The sequence below is a fragment of the Amblyomma americanum genome, chromosome 8 (genome assembly GCF_052857255.1).
Source record: "Amblyomma americanum isolate KBUSLIRL-KWMA chromosome 8, ASM5285725v1, whole genome shotgun sequence".
Taxonomy (NCBI): Eukaryota; Metazoa; Arthropoda; class Arachnida; order Ixodida; family Ixodidae; genus Amblyomma; species Amblyomma americanum.
In genome coordinates, this window is record NC_135504.1 from 20,533,270 (window position 1) to 20,557,599 (window position 24,330).

The 24,330-nt window shown below is 49.6% G+C and overlaps 2 protein-coding genes across 3 annotated transcripts; one reads left to right on the forward strand and one right to left on the reverse strand.

The window, feature by feature from the left end:
• The first annotated feature begins 1,317 nt into the window (after nucleotides 1-1,317).
• On the forward strand, nucleotides 1,318-19,191 carry LOC144101055 (salivary peroxidase/catechol oxidase-like). 2 transcript variants are annotated; one of them, XM_077634067.1, is made up of 13 exons: nucleotides 1,318-1,518; nucleotides 5,009-5,244; nucleotides 7,160-7,280; nucleotides 9,563-9,789; nucleotides 10,926-11,282; nucleotides 12,053-12,154; nucleotides 12,778-12,891; nucleotides 13,695-13,822; nucleotides 15,133-15,385; nucleotides 15,758-16,085; nucleotides 16,591-16,760; nucleotides 18,019-18,127; nucleotides 19,031-19,191. In XM_077634067.1, exons 1-13 carry the CDS (start codon nucleotides 1,493-1,495, stop codon nucleotides 19,089-19,091), a joined length of 2,232 nt encoding a protein of 743 aa, XP_077490193.1. In that variant the 5' UTR covers nucleotides 1,318-1,492; the 3' UTR covers nucleotides 19,092-19,191. The 2 variants fall into 2 exon arrangements, 1 of the variants encoding a protein (XP_077490193.1); XR_013307925.1 differs by lacking the exon at nucleotides 19,031-19,191 and having other exon boundaries at nucleotides 1,352-1,518; nucleotides 16,623-16,760.
• A 2,321-nt stretch (nucleotides 19,192-21,512) lies between these two features.
• On the reverse strand, nucleotides 21,513-23,830 carry LOC144100122 (uncharacterized). The gene has a single exon (XM_077633156.1). The coding sequence runs from the start codon at nucleotides 23,779-23,781 to the stop codon at nucleotides 21,538-21,540; it is 2,244 nt and encodes a 747-aa protein (XP_077489282.1). The 5' UTR covers nucleotides 23,782-23,830; the 3' UTR covers nucleotides 21,513-21,537.
• Nucleotides 23,831-24,330: the final 500 nt, after the last annotated feature.

Below are 24,330 nucleotides of genomic sequence, written 5' to 3' on the forward strand. Positions count from 1 at the left end.
GTGGTGTGGAAAAAATTCTGATGGGATCTGTCTATTTCCCTGGTTCGAACCCGACCTCGGCGGCCGCGTTTCGATGGAGGCGAAACGCAAAGGCGCCCGTGTGCTGTGCGATGTCAGTGCATGTTAAAGATCCCTAGGTGGACGAAATTGTTTCGGAGCTCTCTACTACGGAACCTCGTTCTTCCTTTCTTCTTCATTCCCTCCTTTATCCCTTCCCTTACAGCACGGTTCAGGTGCCCGCCGAGATGTGAGACAGATACTGCTTCATTTCCTTTCCTCAAAGCCAATTCTCAATTCTCTATCGTATGGCCACGCACACACGCACTTGTTGTACCCCAAAAGTACGGGAAGTTTTTTTTTTTCGTGGCTTTTGCTACTAAAGCCAAGACGTACGACGTTAAGCAAGCTGAAGGAAACAGATGCGACTGCTCTGAGGCATCGCTACCGGCCGAGAAACCGGATCTGGTAGCCACGGGACAGAAGACGACACTTCCCGCAACGTTGCCTGTCGTCTGCTATAAACGTGGGCCGCTGGACCACAGCAGCCGAGAGTGCGGTGCCCCTCTGTATCTCTTCTGTGGTCGTTCTATAAAAGCGGCCAAGCATAAAAATCACAGAGGACAATAGAATGGCTCTTTGCCCCGTCGTCAACCACCTTCCCGCCCGCTCATGCCCTTTTCTGCCAGGAAAAAGAAAGATCAAACTTGATTGGACAAGGCCTCGGACGGAACAAAGGCTGAGCAGAGGCGCTGTCCACACGCTCCAACGCCAGAGCTCGTTTATCGTGCCAGACGCGGCCCTTCCCCCTTACAACCATACTACAAAAAATGTCACAAAATTCGATGTTTATATAGGACTTACAGATTGTCGCGCCACCGGTCGACTTTTAAAAAGGCTCACTGCTTCGGGCTTTCAAGATGGTTAGATTTATGTTTTAGTTGCCTAGTTGTTTTTAACCATCAAAGAAGTTATGTTTACTCGGCAAATCCTACGAAAATAACGTAAAAACGCATAGCACGGACAAAGATTTGATTCAAACATTTCGGTCGTCTTCGATTATAAGAGCTCTTTTCAGGTACAATTGGTAAAACACATTCTGGCTCGTGGAGTGTCTTTTTTGCGGACATAGAGGGCGCGTTCATCGCTAAGCTTCAAGCTGCGTCGCACACAACAGGGGGTAGATTTTGGTGTGTAGCCTACGACCGTTGCGATTGAAGGACTCCTCGTACGTGCAGCGTAAACGGCACAGCACAAAACAAAGCAGCAAAGCGCAGAGGAGGTTAGGCAAGAGCGTGAAATCAAGTGGGAAGAGAGGAAGGGCCTCCACTGCGATGGTCGGCGGCTCGCCGGCGTTTCGGAAGGGTCCGGCTGCTTCGAGAGGGCCGCTTCACGCGCAGTCGTCCTTCGCGACCGGCCGCGACCGCAACAGGAGGATGTGAGGCCCACCGTCGAGTCGAGTGGCTTCTACGGTGCCCTTGGGGAAGCGCGAAACATGGCTCAAGGTAACGTCGCACTCAGGTGAGTGAAACGCGATAAGTGCACTCGTCTTCAAAGCTCGTTAACACCAGCGGTGATCGACCTTGCTGGAGACGCGGTTTAGAACGTGCCGATCGTGAACTGGATGTGATTTCAAAACGTGTGAGCGAGCAACGGATGCTTGCTAAGGTGTCGTCGATGGGTGACTGAACTGTGCGTTGAACGCCCTAGGAGGAAACCAAACACAAATCTGGCCCCGCCTTGGGGCGGAGGTTGGAGGAAACTATGACAGTGGTTTTGACCGCATATATGAGATTGATGTGAACAAGAAGAAACGAGAACGTCCGTTGTTTGTTGGAAGCTACTGAGCAATGACTTGTGTTGACGGTGCGATCGAGTTGGAGTAGGAGCGGCTTCGGTTTGCGTAGCAGACGACACGCGCCAACAGAGGCATAGGCGCAGTAGGCTTCTGCGCAGCGTCGTCTGCTGTACGGGATACATGCAGGCCATGGTGTCGCGTCGAAGCAGAATATATTATTTGACCGGCATTGCGTGCATACATATTGCTTGCGAGTTCTAAACAGATTTAGCGACACGGCGCATGAGTAAGGACAGTTTAAATTGCAGGTGTCGCTTATGGTTGCTTCTATATGCGCCTGAAATACGCTCACTCACGAATTGAAGGGCCATCGGGATTCGCAATCTACTCTTCCTCATATACGACCTACATCGCTAATCACCGCTTTTCGTGCGGGTAAATGCTTCCCAATTTTGTAGTTTTTGCTACTTCACAGCATTTAGCACTCTTAGCCAGCGAATTCTTATCTGGCTGCATCTTGCCTGCCGCATTCATTGGGAGTACAAACATGTTTATGGTGTAGGTGAGGAAAGTTTAGAATTTAAACCTGTCGCTGATTTTAAACTGAAGGGTTGGAGTCGGGTGCGGGAAAGTGGTAATGTCTTGTACGTGGCAGAAATGTTAAAAAAAAAAAAAACAGCATACGCGATCCTCCAGTTCGATAAGCACTTTGTGAACTGAAGAAAAATGAAAAGACGGGGTCGGAGGTGACAGGCGTTTTTTTTTAATTTTCCTTTCCCGCCTGTTGGAGTGAACTCTGCATTCTTTCGTTTTCTAAATGACAATATTACGGAATTTTGACCACAGTTTTATGTTTGACATACATGAAAATTTCGTGCTTTCCCTGAAAGAAAAAAAATTATTACTTGCTCACATGAGCACAAGAACCAAAGCATTGAAAACTCTGGTTCTGATTGCGAGGGAAATTTTATGCAATAACGCAGTGTGCAAAAGAAATTTTTGAAATCCCGTAATTGGCAATAAATCTCTCGTTACTAATTTGTACACCCGAAGAAGTCTTCGGGTGTGTAAACTTTCTTTTCGTTTTTCGTAATAAGTAATGAAGCATCAAACTCGAGAGATTTGTTAGCGTTTATCAATTGAAAATTAGTTGTTGGGGAAATGAAATGGTGCAGTATCTGTCTCACATATCGGCGGACACACGAACCGCACCGAAAGGGAAGGGATAAAGGAGGGAGTGAAAGAAGAAAGGAGGAAAGAGGGGCTGTAGTGGAGGGCTCCGCCGGCTGTTGTTGAATTAAAAAAATGTTTTGTAGAAAAGGAAATGACTCAGTAACTTTCGCACATCTCGGTGGACACATCAACTGCGCCGTAAGGGAAGGGATAAAGGGGGGACTGATGGAAGACAGCAAGAAAGAGGTGCCGTAGTGGAGGGCTCCGGAATAATTTCGGCCACCTGGGGATCTTTAACGTGCACTGAGATCGCACAGCACACGGGCGCCTTAGCGTTTTTCCTCCATAAAAACGCAGCCACCGCGGTCGGGTTCGAACCCGGGAACTCCGGATCAGTAGTCGAGCGCACTAACCACTGAGCCACCGCGGCGGGTTTTACCAATTTCTGCATATATTGCATTGTTACATTTATATAGATTTTTAACGTTTCTAACAAGGAATATTTTATGGGAAGTTATGTGGGTATGTACGCGACCGCCACAACTACCAAGGAGCTCCTGTTGAAAGGGTACTGAGGGCAACTGCATGTAACTTTTGTTGTTGGTAAAATTACCGTAGCTCCTTTCACTCTGAACTGAAAGGACTAAAAAGGGAATAAACTGTCCTCGAGCGCACTCCCTTTCATAAAAGAGAGCACGCTATAGGACAGCTTTACACCGTTTTTACTCCCATATATTCGTATTAATATTTAGAGTGTTGTTGTCCACGTTGATGTTCGTCAGGCCGCTGAAGACGCATTTATTGCCGAAATAACCGAGTGTAAAAATTTACCCTCCACTGGACTGAAACTCGGGACGTCAGTATCAAAACGGACTCCGTGATCACTGTTAGGAAGTGAATGGCAGTGAAGCCTATCCCCAGAGACCCGTGCTTTTTTGGATTGGATTCGATTGTAAAACTTTTACAATCGGCTTGAGAAAACAATGGATTAGTTGACTTTGCTATAGGTGGCCGTCAGGGGCGACTGGCGGCGACCTCTTGGGCTCTTGTCACAACCTGTGTTTCCAGGTCGGAGCTGAGCATCAAGGTCTCCCACGGGCTCGGGTGCGCGAGCCTCTGAAGTGAAATTGGTGGGCGGTCTGTCGGACAGAACCAGAAGATATGGTCTACACGGTGCCTTTTCCGCCGCGTTTGCTGCACTGCAGTTGAAATCTATCCCGGTATGGACATGGTTTAGGATGGGGTTAGGGAGAGTTATAGTTTGGAGTTGTCTCCACAGTACCTCCTGTTCTTTTGTTATGTTTTTATGGAGAAATGGGAAGATTAGCCCCTCTAGGCTGTAATGCTGAGTGATCTTGCGATAGGTAGCCATCCCGACGTCCCAGTCAGCATCCACAGCTTGGCCGATAGATCCTCGAGCTTTATCGTGGGCTGTCTCGTTCCCCGGCTTTGACGAGTGTGCCGATGCCCAGACCAGTTCCACGTCTTTCCTGTCCTTCGGGTAATTTTTTTTTTTGAAGCGCTAAGGTTGCTTCCACATAGAGAGTCGACTCGAAAAGAACAGCTCCAATTGTATTACACAGAGTCGGATTAATAATAATAATAATAATAATAATAATAATAATAATTGTTTTTTTTTTGGGAAAGGAAATGGCGCAGTGTCTGTCTCATATATCGTTGGACACCTGAACCGGGCCGTAAGGGAAGGGATAAGGGAGGGAGTGAAAGAAGAAAGGAAGAAAGAGGTGCCGTAGTGGAGGGCTCCGGAATAAATTCGACCACCTGGGGATCTTTAACGTGCACTGACATCGCACAGCACACGGGTGCCTAGGGGTTTTTCCTCCATAAAAACGCAGTCGCCGCGGTCGGGTTCGAGCCCGGGAACTCCGGATCAGTAGTCGAGCTTTGAGGAGAGCCTTTTTAATGCGCTTGATGTTGTGGGGACAAAAGCATCACTTCGCATGAACCGGAGTTTCGAGTTAAGCGAGTTCGAATTAACGAGCTTCAACTCATCACGCTCTTCCTTTCCTTCAACGTCAGGGAACTGTGGCTGGCGTCGGTGTGCGCGCTGGCGCTGTCCTCGTCGCCATCACTGCTGTGGAACGTGGAGATACCGAGGCCCGCGTCCAGGAGTGACTTTGAACCGTGCGAATCAGCCAACGTCCGCCCCGCTAAGCAGCCAACAGATGCCAGTGGTCTAGTCATTAATGTCACCCTCCTTCTGCCGGCGATCCACCAGGGGGTCAGGGAGAGCGTCAAGCACCTGCAGAGACACGGTGAGGGTGAAAACGGACGCACATTTGCTTACCCTCTCCAGGTGCGATATGTTGATAGGCGTGCACGTTACGTGGTCGTAACGAAAAACGACAGCAAGTTGAGCTGGTTGGTGCATTTCTAAATGAAACAGGGCAGCCTAAAGACGCAGAGGTAGTAGTAGTAAGTGGTGTATTAAAAAATAAATATAAAAAATTTGAGGCACTTAGATATCTCTTAACTGCGGGAAGGCGAATGCGGTTTCCTCGTTTTTGAGCAATTTTTACCCAAGTTATGGATTAAGTGGCCTTGCGATGCCACGTGATCTTATGTGGCGATGTAACGGACGGACGGTCACTGCGAGTATGAGCCATTAAAGGCTATCGCCTTAAAAGGTAGGAAAATATTTTTGCTAGCCCCGGTGTATCTGCCATCGATGCTCACGCATTTGAGCTGAGGCAGCGGAAATAAAGGATAGCAGGCAGAATGGAGAAATGAAATGAAAGAGGTGAGGGGACAGGAAGAGAGGATGGGGGGGGGGGGAAGACTTAATATACACAAACCATTTACACAACAACAAATATGTACAGGTTGCGCGCGTGATTAGTACGGAGAGGAGGTATGTGCCTGACAATTGTGGACCTTATTTGGCATTTAAGTGTCACTACAGCGGAGCAGTTACCCGTAGAATCCTCAAGGCTAACCGCACCTGTAGCGCAACAACCTCAACGTAATGAACCAAGCACATCGCCTGTCTTATACCCCTGTCACACGGGACGTTGAATGTCATTCGCAGCGAATGACATTACGTTTGAATGGCGTTTTTTTTCGCTGCTACACGGGCACAGTCAATGACATTCACAGCTAACGACATTCGCCCATTGAATGAGTTTCCCGAACTCATGCAAGCGCGACCTGTGTAATCTCGACGACAGCGGCTTGGCGAAAAATTACAAAACTGATTAGTGAAAACAAAACGTATTCAAAGAAAACTTTATTTTAATTGCTGCAATGAACTTTTGAATCATTTTTTGATGTAAAATAAGGTATTTGAAGCGATTTGCGCAACTACACTCTTGTTCCCAGTCGCCGCCAGTTACTGTAGAGACGGCCGCGTTTGTTTACAACCCGTCCTCCATCTTGCGTGAGTAGCTTGGTCGTCACTCCATTTGCCTTCAGTGCTCGCAATGGAAAACTACTCTGCAGCTTCGCCAGCCCAGCAGAAGGCGTGTGAACAAGCAATGTTCGCTTGCACTGTTGCTCATCAGCGACTGTCAAGAATTCGGCACCAATTTCGCAGCCCTCCATAGTGCCGACAGCGGGAGGAAGTGCGGGCGGCATGTACGGGAGGGATCGTGAGCGGCTTTGAGCCTGTCTTGCTTTGGATATTTCAGTGGATTGCTTGTTGTCTATTGCTGCCGCAAGGCGTTGCAAAAAAATTTTAAAGAGTCTATTAATGTGTAACAGTGTGATACAAGCAATAAACATAAAATATGTGTATGAAAAACATGATTTGTAACGTTCTGCTGTCATTGCAGTTAGCCGATGGACATCGCCATCATTTGCAAATGCCGTTTTGTGTACCCGTGTAGAACGGGAACGCCAGCAGGCAATGACATTCGTTGTGAATGTCATTCGCTGCGAATGACATTCAACGTCCCGTGTGACAGGGGTATTACATGATCTTTTTTACTTGTCTGTGTGTTCCATTTAGAAACATTGTCCTAACGTGCCAGAGGCATTGGACGCACTAAAAATAGGAGTAAAAAGCGAGTAAGCCATCCTCATGCGAAGTGCGATAAAGGACAGCTTACTTCCTTTTTACTCCTACTGCGTACTCGTGTTAAGAGTGTAGCGTTGTTCTCGAAATACAATGGCCAAAAGTCATTCGAGTGGCAAGCCGGGAAAGCGACCTTCTTACCTACTGCATGCTCACAGGCTTCCAGAAGTCCAAGTACGAGAACGTGACCTGGCCCAGACTGAGGCGACGTCCTGGAGCCCGGGACTTCGAGACGGTCGCCTACGCATCCCAGTTCGCCACAGAGTACATCGCTCGCAGGTACCCACGCCGTGCGGTGTCGTGCATACTACAACGTCTATATATTTGTCTAGATAAATAATGTAATCAATTTTATACAAGGCAGCAAGTTTTTTACGGAATTTGCCTTAGCTACGCTTGCTCTTCAGTGAAAAAAATTCGTTGGAGGCACTTAGATATCTACTAACTGCGGGAAGGCGAAAGCCATTTGTGACTCATTGCACTGATTTGAATTTGCCGCGCTTGAATTCATTTCATGACAGAGAAGAGCAGCTGGCGTGAGCGCGGCGCCACGTGACATAGGTGGCGATGTAACGGACGGACGGTCATCACGAGTATGAGCCATTAAAGGCCATCGCATTACTACTGTTCCGTTTATGGCGAGTGCAATATCTGTAATCGTGTGCGCATGTGAGGATTGAAGCGTTGTGTATGCATTCCGCATGGATTCTGAAAATCGTGTCTGAAAATCGTAAATCGTGTCTGCCTGACTCGGCATTCACTTTTTCTTCCGACTTGGCCGCCTTAATTTTTATATTAAGTCAACATAAGATCACGGTCATGACGGAGGCCTGTGCATTTGCTGTCTTCAAAGTGAAGCTATTTCCGTCGTGCAATGTTGACAACAACCGCAATAGTTCCATACATGACCCGGGAAGAGAGAAGAATGGTTCAGGGAACAAACGCAGGTTAATGACATCTTAGTCGGAATTAAAAAAAAAGAAACGGACGTAGGCTGGGTGTGTAATGCAAAGGGAAGATAACTGCCCTGATGATCATTAAGGGTAACAGAATGGATTCCAAGAGCGGGCAAGCGTAGCAGTGGGCGGCAGAAAATCAGGTGGGCTGATGAAATCGGGAGGTTTGCGGGGATAAGGTGGCCGCCGCTGGCGCGGGACCGAGAATAGAGGCCTTCTCCTGAAGTAGACGTATTCAGGCTGGCGGTGATGAGTTCCATTCAATTTCGCCACTGCTTCACTTTAGGGGACGGCGCAGGACAGGTTTCGGTTTTGACAAACGAAGTACAGCTTGTTGGGAGCTATGACACGGTACCGGTGTCCCCACAATAGAAAGAGGCTGGGCGATCTGACGACAGAGCCACCACTGTCAGAACAGGTTTGCTGCAGGCAGTGGATATTCGGTTTGGTTTGGTTTGGTTTGGTTTATGGGGATTTAACGTCCCAAAGCGACTCAGGCTCTGAGGGACGCCGTAGGGAAGGGCGCCGGAAATTTCGACCACCTGGGGTTCTTTAACGTGCATTGACATCGCACAGTACACGTACGCGCCTCTAGAATTTCGCCTCCATCGAAATTCGACCGCCGCGGCCGGGATCGAACCCGCGTCTTTTGGGTCAGCAGCCGAGCACCATAACCACTGAGCTACCGCGGCGGCAGCGGATATTCACTTCTATGTTGCTGCCAAGGCGCGCAGGGCACGTGGGACGGGTAAATATAAGCCCCGCCACAGACAATGAGGATGGGGTACCATTTGATCTCATAATGCTCTTGGGCCTCCACAGTATATGGCGCTCCAGAATGGCAGGCTATTATTGTGACAAAGACGCACGACCTGCCCGAATTTATTTTCGGGAAAGAATGGACTGCTTTCTGGCCATCCAGAAAGCAGCTGAGGAGCCTCCCGAGTGGCTCTCGAGGCTAGAGCCGCTCTGTATGCTTCGTGAATTTTAGTATGACGACGCCAGACTCATGATGGCTGACCACGACAGTGTCGTATGTACAGTACTCACGGATTGAAATAGGACATTCGGAGCGCTAGCCTTGCAGTGCCACGCAGGCATGTGGTAAACCACAGGCCGGCTCATTGGCTACTGGAAGGAACAATTCTGCTTTGTAGATGTTCTCCCTCTCGCGCCATACCACAATGCACCACCTTGGTTCCATGAGCGTCTACGGGCGGCGCTCCATGAAGCGACGGCCACGCGCTCCGAATGTCCTATTTCAATCCGTGAGTACTGTACATAGCGTTTTGTGTGTTTTTTGTTGAGTGTTTTTTGTGTAAATGTTATGGGTCAAAGCCAGGCAATAAAGAAAAAATTGAGACTAATGATGCGCGACTTCCGGAATTAGGCCTACCACAACTTGAATCCTTCGATGCGCGACTTTCTCAGAACGTTAGAACCGTAAGTGCTTTAAAGATATTTTCTTCGCACCGTTTTGCTTCGACATGTGTCCTTTGCTGTGTCGTGTGTTCTTTGTCATGTTCCCGCCTTTTCTTCTTTCAAATATCTTCCCGCTTCCGCGTCTTAGTTGGTTTTGAACGTGGCTTCTCGTCCGTCCTGCAGGTTGAAACTGAAAGCGGACGACGTCCACGGTGCTGTCATGTGCGTGGACGTGGGCGACACCGCTCTGGGCCACATCTGCCCCAAGGACCTGACCGAGGAGACCGTGTGTCCGCGGAAGGCGCTCCACTACCGCACCTCGGACGGCAGCTGCAACAACTTCGACAGGCCGTCGTGGGGTTCCACCTTTTCCACCCTCGTGAGGCTCCTGCCAGCCAGGTACGCCGACGGTACGTTTTTCCCGTCAGCATCGTCTTTGACTTACTGCGATCTCGGCTAGCTATAACCATAGAGTCTCTCAATCATCACCAAGAACACAGGAAAAGCGTTCCTAGTTCCCTTGGCTGCCACCAAGTGGCGCATGGATTTGAACATTAAACATATAGCGCGTCGGTACCCTCTGTGATTTGTGAAAGAAAGAAAATGAGCGAGTGGCTGCAGAACAGAACGTGATAGGGCGCTAGGCTTAGCGGCACTGGCTGGACTCTGTCCCGAAAGCGTGGGTAATGATTACAGGAAAAAGTGGCGCCACCGTTTATATGGTTTCGTACTTGGTATTGACTTGCTGGGCGCCGAAAACGTGGATTCATCCTCGGAATTGGTAGCTGCGCCACGTTACCCTCCTCTGTGCGCAGATTAAATTATATTACTAGAGTGTTTTTCACTTCAGTAAATTTAACGAAAGTGAAAGTTCGATGTCAGGCTGGTATGGAAACTTTCCTAGCATACGCTTCATTTCTTAGAGGTTTGCCTCGACAAGAGACTCACTGTTACAGCTGAATACACGTTTCATGCCCAACTACAGCCATGCCAAATACGACACTTCATTTTCCCGGCATTCCTGCGCTTCTCAATGATGGCTTGACTATTGTAGCGCCACTTTCCATTTATTGATGATGATGATATTTTTATGGCGCAAGGGCGTCTTGGCCAAGGAGCGCCATGGAACAAGGTATTTTTCGATTACCCAATCGGTTGGGCCAAAAACCCATTTTCCAAGCATATCAGCCCTTAATAGCCGAGCACCAGGCCAGCGAAAAGCTTGTACCCCTTGTATCACCGGTGGGCACCCGGCGGCACTGGGGATCGAATCCCGCACTTCCAGCATGCGAGGCGGATGCTCAACCACTCGGCCACCGCTGCGGTATCTATAGTAATACGGTCAAAACTCGTTATAACGAATGAATAATACAACGAAGGAATGACGATTCTTTTTGGAAGCTCTGTCAACACTTGCTATAACGAAGTTACGACTATAGCAAAGTAATCGCCGGGCGCCTTCAACTTCTTTATAACGAGGTTTAATTGTATGGAGAAACTTTATGGCTATAACAGCTTTTCTCCCTCTCCCGTGAAAACCTCGCAGGGATATCAAGACCTCGTGTCTCGACGGGTGGCTCGCCGCTGCCCAGTGGCCGCCTGGTCAGCCAGACGTTGACCAACCTGGACCGCACGGGTCGCCCCCTGGAGGACCCGCGGGCCACGTTGATGCTCATGCAGTGGGGCCAGTTTGTGGACCACGACGTGTCCCTGACTACGCTGTCGGTGTCCCGAACGGGGTTCCCGCCCAAATGCTGCCGGCCGCTGATGTCCGCCGAAGACGTGCATCCGGAGTGCATGGCCATCGCCGTCTCGTGGCGGGACCGGTTCTACCGAAAGTTCGACGCCACGTGCATGGAGTTCAGCCGGTCGGCGCCCGCTGCCAAGCGAGGCTGCAGGTTGGGTACGACATCTGCGAAGATGCGGTGCTGATCACAACTCTTCTAGATTGCTGAATACCTCTGTATTTGCAGTGCAAGACGAGACTTAAAAGCGCATTGTTACCGTGTACCTGTGCCGTCAGTCGCGAACAGCGCATGATATGTTGGCGGTAGGCTGCTGTAGCAGTATAGCATATAAATGATGCTAAAACACTTTATAATCCCGGGGACACATCACTGAATCTTTGTTCACGTGTTTTGCTCTGTACTACCCGCTGTTATAGCTCAATGTCTCTAGCACTCTGCTACTCAGCACGAGGTCAAGGCACCAGGGGCGTCAACGGAGTTAACGCCACCCACTTCGGTGGGCGCGAGATTAGAAAAAAAAAACTTTTCTGGTTATCACTGTTCCACATGATTGGCTGCTCTCGGACTATGGTCTATTGCACGTGGCACATGCAAGGACCATTCACAAAGCGCAAAACACGTTAAACGTATTTTTTTTAAAGCGGCAGTGTGCCTTCTGGAATGAAGTACTGTCAACACATTGGTACACGCCTGATTCTCGAAGGAAGTGAAGCAGGTACAAATGACTACACAGGTATTGTGCTAAATTTAAACGTTTCAGATACGTCTGAAGCAAGAAATTTACTCAGAAACATCTCCCACACCAGCACCCAAAGAAAACATGTGTCGAATGAAAATTAAGGCGTATCGAGCTACTCTGCCGGTGTAGTAACGGTTGTCATCCAGCTAGAATTAGCCGCTTATGACACTCTGTCACTCTTCTCAGGTTCACGGGACCACACCAACCAGGTCACAGCTTTCATCGACGCATCCACTGTTTACGGCTCCACGGCCGAAGAAGCGAACCAGCTGAGGTCTTTCCGGAAAGGTTGGTGTACATCGCTTGTACAGCAGTTCACCAACATGACGGTCAGTGCTCAACACTGTGGGGTGTTTAATAGGCGGGATAAATACTTTTCCCCGCCTAATCGTGGCTGAGGCTATTCAAAACCGCCGGAAACCACTGCGTGGTCGCGTTCGCTACAGAGTGCACGCCGACCACGGCGGGCCTTGCTCCGAGGGAAACAAGAGAACGACACTATGGCTGACACATACAAGACACTTGTTGCTACAATAACAATAACGCCCGCTAGCAACAAAGCACGCTAATGAATCGAGGTCGTCCGACTCACCGGCAAGGTTACGAGTGAATGTTCACCTACGCTAGGGCAAAGGGAAACTCCGCGGCCGGACGGGACGAGATGCGGGAGAAAGTTCCTCCCTACGAGGCCTCGACCTGCTGGCGGAGAGCGGAGCGCTGCGCCTAAACGTCAGCGCGCGTCGAATTTCCCCAGCCGAAGAGGATGTGCTCTCCGGTATTCACTTCAGGTCCGAGGAGAACGTGCTATGTGTGGTGGTCTGTGTCATCTGTAGCTCAGGTCCATGTACCCATAACCCTGATCACACACACGACTTATCTCTTCTTCGCTCGTAACTCATTGCTATCCCCAGGCTTGCTTCGCACCCTGGACGTGAAGTGGTCCAAGCCTCTGCTGCCCCCGGGTTCCGAAGCCGAGATCCTTGAATGCCAGGAGAGAGGACGAAACTCCAAGTGCTTCATGGCAGGTTCGTGCTGCAACCCGTGTGCATAATGCTGAAGGAATGCATAGTTACGCATGCAACCATTCAAGTTATGCTAAATCCGTGAGGGTGGCCGGCGCGGACCCAAGCAGCAAAGAGCAAGACTACGATGTAGAGCAAGAGGGTGTGCCTGTTGCCCTCCTTTTTTTTTTCTTCCATCCAGCTGTTCTACATTGAGCATTACGGATGTTGGTACAGGGTAATATGACGATCCTATTCCAGCTCAATTAAATTTTTATTATTTTCGCTCTCGACCTTTTGATCAAGCGGCGGCAAGTCAGAACAAATGCCGGAAACTGCCAGCCGGCGTACTGGACAGTAAGCAGGGAACAGAAAATTCCAGAAAAAAAGCGGTTCAGTGATTCTACACTCCCTTGGTAATCGTATATTAGAACATCTGCCACAGGTGCTACCTACGTAAAAATAGACTGCGGACATTTTCTTTTTTTTTGTTTGCACTGTTAGCACTCTTTTTCTCGTCATCAATTGTTACTGAATAAGCCCGGAACAGTCTTGCATCCCGGTATAACTTTCAGGGCCATACTTGCAGTAGATAAGCTCATTTAACACACAAAAAAGAAACTGGATGCACGGTTGATGATACCCTGTTGACGACACCATTTTTACTAAAAGCATGCCCTCCAGGGTGTAGATTAATTTGCAGCACAGCAGTTCAAAATAACCTAGAAATTTCCTGGTGTGTATCCTCAAACGTTGAACTGCTTAAATATTCCACCACTAAAAGTACAATAGCAATGCGAAGGACGGCTTTCTTCTTGTCGCCGTAGGGGACTCCCGTGTGAACGAGCAGCCGGGCCTGACGGCGCTGCACACCGTCTGGATGCGAGAGCACAACCGCGTCTCCCGCGTATTGGACTCGCTCAACCCCGGCTGGGACGACGAGAGACTCTTTCAGGTGCGGCGCAGGGCCACAGCCATGGACTCCTCCGCCTAAAGTCACACACGTCAAGTGACGCTGCGATTTTAAATATTCAAGCTTCGGCTTAAATATTCGATTTAAATGTTCAAGTTCAGTCTAACATACTCCGATTTTATGATGATCATAGTGGTGATGACGGACGGACGGACGGAAGGACGGATGGATGGATGGATGGACGGACGGACGGACGGACGGACGGATGGATGGATGGATGGATGGATGGATGGATGGATGGATGGATGGATGGATGGATGGATGGATGGATGGATAGGAGCATCCCCTTTGAAACGGGGTGGTGGCAGTTGCCGTCATGGCCGAATTTTCTTTCTTGATTTTTGTTTAACTGTGTTGCAAATTGGTCTTAAAATTCGCCATTTATTTAAATCCGTTTTCAGTCCTACACTTCTAAGAGTTGCTGCAGATGAACATCAGCAACTGGCGCCATCGGCCGCCACTAACGAACACCACGTAACTCAACGGGGATGTTCGAAACTTGTAATTTTAAAAAAAAGTAGAGAGTCCAGAGAGATTCTGTGCTGTTGTGGTAGTTATCATGGCCGACTATGACTATTCCTCCTGGAAATGCTTCCTGTTCTCGCACCGGCGGCAATTTCCGACGGCCATTTAAAATTAGTGGCATGTACTGAACTTTCGAAATTTCCGCAGTGGATGGATGGATGGATACGGCTGAACCCTTTAAATCTGGTGGTGGCTCAAGCCACCTAGCCATGACCTATGAAATTTTACTCTTCTCTTGATTTTAGCCACCAATCAGATAACCTTCACTTGGTTATTTCTACCCGCCTAAAATCTACTTTCCCTTCACTGTCCTTAAACCCCAATGCCTTGGGTAAGTCAGCCCCGCTGCTTTCCACTGTAGGGTGAAGCCCTTTACAGAAAAGTATCAAGTGTTCAGCCGTTTCCTCCTCCTCTCCGCACGCAATGCACAAAGTGTCTATCTCGTGGTACCTGGCTCTATATGTCTAAGTCCGCAAAACTCCCGCCCTGGCCTCAAAAAACAAAGAGCTTTCCCTACAATTATCATAGATAATTTCTTTGGCACTTTCCTGCTTAAAATACTGTACGTTCCCAGTGCTGATTTCATCAGCATCCCTGTTTTCCGCAGAGCTCTCTCTGTTTCTTTAACCTTTTTCTTAACCGATAATTGCTGACATGAATTGGTGATGTTGAGTTTTCAGCGCCACGCGGCACGTGGTGGCAGCCGTGTAAACTACAAGCGCTGGTCCGTATTTCACGGGCTCGTGCACGAACCTTCCTCCGCCCAGGAGTCCCGACGTGTAGTGGCCGCCGAGGTGCAGCACGTGACTCTGTCGGAGTTCCTGCCCGCCGTGCTGGGCGAGTCGGTGGCGCAGATCTTCGGCCTCAAGCCGGCCACGGCGCCCCGCTGGCGAGGCTACGACCCCACCCTGAACCCCGGCGTGTCCAACGTGTTTGCCGCCGCGGCCTTTCGCTTCGGCCATAGCCTGGTGCCGCACGCCTTCCACCGGTACGACAAGCGCCACAGGCTGCTCCTCAACGGTGGGTTCGCGCATGCGCCCTTGGCTTGCGTAGTAGATGACCAATGCTCGTTTCTTTTAATTGCGCATATGTGCTCTTCGGCATAGGACAGTCATATGTATACATATACAGGCCTGTGCTGGCTGTACCCCTTTCTTTTTAGAGTGTCCCTTCCAAATGTCCGTGTTCAACACGTGCTTTTTCTTTGCCGCTATTCTGGCTCAGAGCGTTGTTTGTTTGCCAGAAGGCAGCGTTAAAGGACATTACGCTTTCCACCTCACTGTGAAAAGAACTCACAACGGTATGTCTATAAAACCGATAATATCTTTTATGAAAGGGTACAAATCTCGACCGTCTGATCTCTTCCTGTTTTGCGCTCGCCCGCGCCCCTAGACACTCCCCTGCACTCGGAGTTCTTCAACCCGACGCACCTCTTCCGACCGGGAGCCGTGGACCGCCTCGTTCTGGGTCTCGTCAACCAGGCCGCCCCAGGAATGGACGAGCAGCTGAGTCCCGAGGTCACCAATCGGCTGTTCCAGCCGCAGGGTCAGGACTTCGGACTCGACCTGATGGCGCTCAACGTGCAGAGGGGGCGAGACCACGGGCTGCTCCCTTACGTCGCGTGGCGGCGCCACTGTGGCTTGCAGGAAGTCCGGGGCTTCCGGGATCTGGAGCAATTCATGGGGCCCGCGGCAGCTCAGGCACTCGGGAAGCTGTACGCGTGAGTAGAGCAGTCTGTAGATCAAAGTAAAGTAGCAGCATCAAAGTACGCTGTCCGCCTGGGAAAGACGTTCCACATAATTTGTTGAATTAAATGATTACGTCTCCATCCACTTCCACCAGGGGTTCCTTGTTGTACCGCAATCCATTGAATAGAAAGATAAGAACGAAGGGATGCCTGCAGCAGTCTAGTTTTTTCCTGGTCACCAGTCGTGGGCAAGCTAAATATGGACAACTTTTCTTTTTGTTGTTGTTGTGTATATATGATTTATTTATAGAAGAACGGTAGGACTCCATGACTTGACAGAGTCAGTGATGTGAAAATCAGCCGGTTGATAGTATAAAACTGATTTCGCTGAGAGGATGCTTGAGGGATTCATTGGTTATTAAGCTGGTCATCAGCTGCGGTGGGTTGATTATTCATTATGTGTATCAAAACTAGATATCAAAGGATGGATTAGGTCACCGACGCGTTCGCTGCCTGATTCGGGAAACTCAATAAGCAGGTCGGTGGACGACGTGGACCTGTTCCCGGCAGGCATCGCCGAGAAGCCCGTGCTGGGTGGCGTGGTTGGACCCACCCTCGCCTGCCTGGTGGCTGAGCAGTTTGTGCGGCTTCGCCGGGGAGACCGCTTCTGGTACGAGAACGGTGGGCTGGCCTCGTCCCTCACGGCAGGTGAGCATGCATGCTGTATACACGATTCGCAGATACATGTGCCCTATGGTAAGAGGGCAGCTTTTCGTCTTCAACTGTACGCTCTAAACAGAAAGGAGTAAAAAAGAAGTAAGCCTTCCTCTAGTGAACTCTCTGCACTCTAAACAGGAAGAAGTAAACAGGGCGTAAGTTGTCGTCTAGCGCACTCTCTTTTTTATTTTTTTATTGGTGTTGGGGGGAAAGGAAATGGCGCAGTATCTGTCTCATATATCGTTGGACACCTGAACCGCGCCGTAAGGGAAGGGATAAGAGAGGGAATGAAAGAAGAAAGGAAGAAGTAGGGGCCGTAGTGGAGGGCTCCGGAATAATTTCGACCACCTGGGGATCTTTAACGCGCACTGACATCGCACAGCACACGGGCGCCTTAGCGTTTTCCCTCCATAAAAACGCAGCCGCCGCGGTCGGAAAACGCTAAGGCGCCCTCTCTGCAAAGTTTATTAAAGAGAAAGAAGTAACAAGGGAATAAGGTTTCCTCTGGTGAACTATCTGCACTCTGAACAGAAAAGAGCAAGAAGTTAGTAAGCTGTCCTCTGGCGCACTCTGGAGTAAAGAGGAACTAGGCAGCCCTCTATCGCAATCCCTTTAATAACAGGTAACGCGATAATGGATAGCTTAAACCCCTTTTACCTCCATATAGGCAAACTCGTGTTTAGAGTGCAGCTTGCACGGTAAAAGTCAATTACGCTAATTTTCTGTACAAAGTCAGGAGGGATAAATTTTTGCTAAAAAATAATTTTGCTAGATTGCCCGCACCCGCTAAATATTCCGTAGGGAGTAAGGTGTGCCATACAGCGCCTAGAAAGGTATGCGCACGCACAGCAAAATATTTACAATACCTCGCAATAGAATAAGGTTCGGAAAATTCGTGACAGGCGAAAAAGAAAAACACCGTATCGTCCGCACCTAGACAGGTAGTCCGCATGCCGTTAAATGTGTGCCGCTGAAAGCCTTACAGGGCAAAGGCCTCTCCCATGCCTCTCCAATTAACCCTGTACACTTTGCCAGCTGTGTCAACCGTATGCCTGCAAACTCCTCAATCTCATCGGGCCACATAACTTTCTGCCGCCCCCCTTGCTTACCGGGCAATGCTGTAGTGTCCAACTTTCCCCTTTTTCCTCTCCTCTGTAGGTGAAACGTTGTCGCCGAAGGTGGATATGAAATTGAGATTGTGTGAGTGATAACAGTCAACTCTTTGGCGGGGCCCGGGTGTATCTCGCAGACCAGTTGCGCGAGCTGCGCAAGGTGACGCTGGCGCGGGTGTTGTGCGACAACCTCGACGACATCGAGACGATACAAGTGAGAGTCATGGAGCAAGTGGACCAAAGGCGGTGAGCTCCACGTTACGACGATGATTGTTTCTGTAGAGCAATAAAGGAGGACATCCGCGCGAGTTTTTGTTAGAGCCGCTATTGCTCGGTGCGCGCGTTCCCCATTGTTTGAGCCTTTGTATACATCTCCCCCACTTCATCATCATCATCATTATACCATGAACCAACGTGCGTTTACTGCTGAAAAGATCGACGCCGCTGCTCATCGTCATCAGCCTGGCAACGCCCACTGCAGGGCAAAGGCTTCTCCCATGTCTATCCAAGTAATGCTGTCCTTTGCCAGCTGCGGCCACCATATCCCCGCCGACTTCTTGATCTCATCCGCCCACCTAACTTTCTGCCTCCCAGTGCTACGCTTGACTTCTCTTTGAATCCACTCTGTTGCCCTTAAGGACCAGCGGTTATCTTGCCTTCGCATTACATGCCCTGCCCATGCCAATTCCTCTTGATTTCGGCTAGGATGTCCTTAACACGCGTTTGTTCCCTCACCCACTCTGCCCGCTTCCGGTCTCTTAACGTTACACCTATCATTTTACTTTCCATGACTCGCGGCGTTGTCCTTAATTTGAGCTGAACCCTTTCGTTAGCCTCCACGTCTCTGCCCCGTAGGTGAGCACTGGTAGGATACAGCTGCTGTATACTTTTCTCTTGAGGGATGCCTCTCCTAGTTTGGGCCAAAGTCCAAACCAAACTTGCTAACCCTACTGAATTATGCCTCTACAACCGTCGGTTGTGATTGCCTCCTTGCTATTTACTCTGTGGATGCGTATCCCGCCCAAGCCCTATCTACTCGGCTTTGTTTTAAGTAAAATATAGTTAACTTAATCTGCAACCCAAGATGTTTCTTTTAACCTTTTACACTTGATACCATGTTTAATTATTATCTTTGCCTTTTCACCGCAGGAACAGAAGGCGGCCGTGCACAAGGATCCCAGAGATGAACTTTTCGTTTTGGAAATATTAATATATTCACACATGTACATATTCATCTGTGCGCACGTCCCGTTATGTCGCGAATGTATTCCCTTCCAGGGATGAAACAATAAAATGACATGAAAGACTGAAGAACGATATATGAGACAGGTACTGCGCCATTTCCTTTCCCCGAAAACCAATTATTATAAACTATTTGTCAACAATTAAACAGACATTTTTAGGCAGAGGAGCATCACTCCAACTAAAAAAACACGCTGTAGGCGAGATGAGACAAGATGAAAGTCCGATGCTTCATTTCTTACCAGTGAACGTTTTGGAAAACCCAGTAACAACGATGAATTCACTCCGAAGTGAGGGGCCCTGCTTTGAAGCACGCCGACATGTTGGAGCGCTATTACAGTGTACGCAAGCGTCGCGCACTCTAAATTCGGGAAATAGCGTACGCAACGACACTTTGCGGCTTGATATGAAATATTGTTTGGCGCATGCACATTTCTGGTAATAATGCCCATTCTATACAGACACTACATTCCGCAGCTGTAGAACGTCCCCTCTGAACTTATTGTGGCTTTGCTGTGGCTACAAGGAACTGCCGAAATGGAGTTATAATCGCGTAAGGAAAGAGATGAAGAAGGGAATCACGAAAGAGATAAGCAGGGCTTTGAAATAATTTTGACTCTCGTCTTTCACTCCCCACCTATACTCCCTTCCCTTATAGCGCGGTTTGGGTGTCCACCGAGATGTGAGACAAATACTGCTCATCAATCTTTCAAGATTGAAAAATAAAAAAACATGAAGTTTATAATGTAAATGAGCATTAAATAAATAAAAAATATATTAAGGTCGAAGTCTTGCCCCTCCAACCACCCCATTAAAAAGTTGCGCAGTCCCTCGTGGTGTCCATTGGCTAAGAGCCTCAAGACAGATGTGGAAAGGATTGTGTATAGGATTCAATAGCTTCCGGAAACTGAAATGCATGTTCTGTACATGAAGATTCCATGTTTAGGCATGTGCAGAAAAAACAGCCTCAGTGCGATGATGTGTTGATGAATTCCCCGCTGGGCAGATTGTTGAGGGTATTTAATGGGATGGAAGCGGTATGTTTTCCTCGGCACAAACACGTTAGGTTCCTTAACTTCGTTGCCTGCTAAATGAACTACTTTATGAGGCTACAAGAAGCAGATTATTTTGAGAATTGTTACGCATGTTCTGCCCCTTACATTCAACAACTGAACTGCTAAGGCCATTCGTGCCTATAAGGAAAAAGCTTGAATCAAAGTTTTTTCATTACTTCTCTGCGTGCTCTTATACATGAATTGCCGCCGTAAAGTCGCGATTGAAAAGGATTGCACTAGTGACGTGTCGCTGGAGCGGCATCTAGCAACACTCGGCGCTGCGGTTACAAACACGCCAATAACAAAATTTCCAGGCGTGTTCGCAAAGTACGATTTTCGCTGTTCCGGTGACGTCACTGCGCTAATCTTTTTCACTCACGACTGTACACTAATTTTGAGGGAAGATTGAGTCTGCAAAGAGTTGCGAGAACGTCTAAAAGCGCCGAAAACAATACAGGAAGGCGATTGGGGATGCAGATTCAGGAAGGTTAGGCCCTCGTATCATACCTCTGCCGTTGCAAATTTGCGTTGCATATTGCCCGCAGAAGAGCCATTACACGTCGACTGGTGACCCGTGGCTCTTGTGCGGTGGTCAGCACCACCAAACCTAATCTTCCATATTTGCACGCGCCTCAAGTAAAAAAAAAAAAATGGCTGGCGGTTTAGCATTGCGAAGTTCGAAATATTGTGCGGAAGCAGCTTGTTTACAGGTGGACGCCGCCACGACGTACAGTCTTGATCAAAAGACTTGAAGCCACAGCGAAATGAATGATCCTAGAGATCTCCGTGTAGCGGTTCATTCAAAACGCAAGTCAGACAGGATGCTTCACTGCCGCAAGAAGAAACCTTATGCTAGCATTTAAAGGTGATTCGGTCTTTAATAGTGCCTTAATGGCTCTGTTATGCGGCTGAAACGAAAACCATTTGGCCTCAAATCTTTTGACCAAGACTGTACCTGAAAGCGCGCTTGAGGTTTCCGCGGACACAGGGAGCCATTTAAGCGCGTCTTCAACTTTTTCATCGTCGATGCCAATTTGCCCAATGCACGCAGGCGGCCTATGCTCCAGGCCATGGCTGCGGCGATAGCATAGTAATCTCGTACAGTGTACAGCGAAGATGATCTGTTCGCGCCGCCACGGGTTCGAATACTAGTCGCAGAAATATCCAAAAGGCAATACTGCCCATGCACACATGCATACCACGAAGCTTTGCGCAAAGACCACGTTTGTCAGCGAATGGAATCGCCTGAACGTGTCTCGCATTCACGACACATATACTGAGCGTTGTATTTGCAATATAAAAGCTTTATTTACAGCAGCGTCAGCTTTCTCGACTACAGCACGTTCAGGGAGCTGGATTTCACTCGCCTACCACTTCCGCCAATTTGAGGAACTGCAGCACGTGGCGCCAGCTATTGACGTCGAGTCCGTCCAGCTGCACCGGCCAGTCGCTGTCTTCGCTCGCCGAGCGGCAGATGGCGCTGTTCTGCAGGACTCCCGTGGCCTTCACGTAGCCGTCCGCCTCGACGACGCAATCCAATGCTTGCTTCACAACAGCGGCCGCTGTAGCTTCGTCCACGCCACCAAATACGGCGACCTCTCTAATGACGCCTTGTTCGGTTGACACCCCTTCGAGTGCTCCGGAAGAGCTCCTGTTTTGGGTGACGCCCATCGCGAAGTGCAACGCCCTCATGGCCAGGGCGCGGTTGCGTCTGATGAGTTTATCGATGTACATGCTAGCCTCATCACACACGTGACTGTGGCTCAGCTGGAGCACGGTGTAGTTGTCCGAGAAGCGTGACGACACCAGCTCGAGGATGAACATTTCCATGTCTGCACGGTTGATCTCGCTTACAAAGAAGCCGAAGTCGCACAGCATTCTGTTTCCTGTTATGAAGACAGCCAGTTGACCCATCTCCCTTGCAGTGAGACGCATGCCGTGAAGTCGCAGTGTCCGGAGGCTACTGTTCTTGGACAAGGCTTCGACCAGGATTCCGTGACTGCCTTCCAGAACGCCGCTCACCGGAAGCTCGAGTTGTAGAGTTCTGAGGTGTGTCGTTGTCTCCAAGAGCTCTGCGACGGTGAACAGGACGTCAGCGCTTAACAGGCATGCGTAGCTCACGCTCAGACTCAACGAGGTCACGTGAGCGCAACGAGGGAACAAGTTCTGAGATTTCTTGAAGAATCGCATGTCCGAGAAGTTTCCGACGTTCCAAACCACGGTCTTTATCAAATTGGGGTACTCGGCCAAGTCATCCAAGCGGTTTTTGACGACGTAGTTGTGTTCCAGGCGGATTCGGTTTTCCGTGCCGGTTTTCCGGATGATTCCGCAGAAGGTGCTAACGTCGTCGTCGTGAACGCGGACCAACGTGACCATGCGGATAATTTTGTTGGCGCGCACGACTTCGCAGAACAGCCTGAACTCGTTGGCCGTGAACGTCGATATATCCACGGTGAGCTGTTCCAGGGACTCGTGGTGAGCGATACCCTTCAGGCAAAGCGGCATGCCATATGTGCCTTCTCTGTCACAATGCTTCCAGCCCTTCGTGGACTCGAAGCGCGCTTGGAACGCCTCAGTTAACGATATGCCAATGAGCGTGAGACGCCGCAGCGTTTGGTTCACTGTGAGGAGCTTGGCCATGACGCCGAAGTTCCATCTCCCCAAAAAGAAGCCGGCGAAGTCCAGATGTTGCAGCTTTTTGTTCATGCAAACGCCATCCACGATGGCTTTGAGGGAAGGTTGGTGACTTGTGCAGCTCTTGCGGACCGTCAGAGAGAGCAGCCCGCATTGTGCGCTGCTGACGTAGTCGCACAATATTTCGCCCGTCATGTTCGGATCGCTGATGACCAGGCAAGCGCTCAGGCAAAGCGTCTTAAGGCTCCTGTTTTTCTTGAGCGCTCTGAACATAGTGGCCGCAAGCGGCGCAGGCATGTGCACCTCTGTCAGTTCCAGAGCAGACAGCGTCGTCGTCATTTGTAGAAAGGCCAGCACACCCTCCGATGGGCATCTCTGCAGCTTCTCATGTGTCCACGCTACCTCTTGCAGATGGTTGAGGGACCAGATGGTTATTCCCAGGTAGTCTACGAGCGCCTGGGTCACGCGGTAAGCGGACCTCATCCTGAGCGACCTCAGAAATGGTGCTGCCCGGGAGAGAGCCTCGGCGATAAGCTCTTCGTGACCAACAAACGCTTCGCCCACTACATCGACAGACACAACGCAGCGGTGGTTCCAGAGGACGTCTTGGACGACGGATAGGGCCCTCAGTCTATCTTCTTCATCATAACGCTCATTGTCCACGTTGCCGGCGAGGTTCTGACAGTCTTCCTGTTTTCGCGGGTGGTACCGGGACGCGTTCTGAATCGCGGTTACTACCCAGGGCGCTTGGTACCACGCCAGGGACAGTCTTCCGGGCAGCACTTCGATAAGTTCGAGCCTTATTGGCCGTAGGAAGTTGTTGAGAACTTCGAGCCTGCTGAAGATGGCGCAGAGAGGACCTGAATCTCTGCTCGTGCAAGGCCCCGACCTTAAGCAGTCGATGGCTCCAGCCGGCGCAAGACAGTGCGGGGCGTTTTCGCCGCCGTGGCGGCTGACTCTGGGTCCCATATGCCGAGACTTTGGGTCAGCAGCTGCATAGGCCGCTGACTTTCCTACAGTGAATCTGTTGGTGTACAAACAAAAGATAAGGCACAGGAAGACATTAGGAAGGGTCGGCAAATAAATGCAATTTCATGATATCTTCGCACAACTGAAGAACAGAAAATTTACCAACGCAGAACAGACACTCGTGAGTTTAAGGATAAATTTAGGCAGGGTTGGCATGTTTAGGTGAGGAGATGAGATACAGATAGGGGGGCCACAGCTGTCTCTGGTAACACTCAAGAACGTAGCGGAGAGTTATCCCTCAAAGGATGCTTCCAGCCAACGGCGTCGACAGATTCCCGTAAAGCCGTTGTTCTCATAATCCCCTGGCGTTAAATCGCAGGTGACTGGCGATTGCCTCCGTGAAATGGGATCGACCATGACGCAATGACAAGTGGGCGACGCCTTTGGCGGAAGGCCATCCTTGCAGGTTCATTCGCTTCGGCGTGGAACATATGCTTATTGAGAATGCATTCTTAGAAATACTGCCAGCAAAAAAATGCAATCGCGGCT

Bases quoted from the DNA above. Each gene is read 5' to 3' on its own strand.
- LOC144101055 (XM_077634067.1), top strand. From the start codon at position 1,493: ATGGCTCAAGGTAACGTCGCACTCAG. The intron at 16,761-18,018 runs GTGAGCATGCAT...TGTATCTCGCAG, and splicing joins GGCCTCGTCCCTCACGGCAG to ACCAGTTGCGCGAGCTGCGC. The intron at 18,128-19,030 runs GTGAGCTCCACG...TTTTCACCGCAG, and splicing joins GAGCAAGTGGACCAAAGGCG to GAACAGAAGGCGGCCGTGCA.
- LOC144100122 (XM_077633156.1), bottom strand. From the start codon at position 23,781: ATGGGACCCAGAGTCAGCCGCCACGGCGGCGAAAACGCCCCGCACTGT.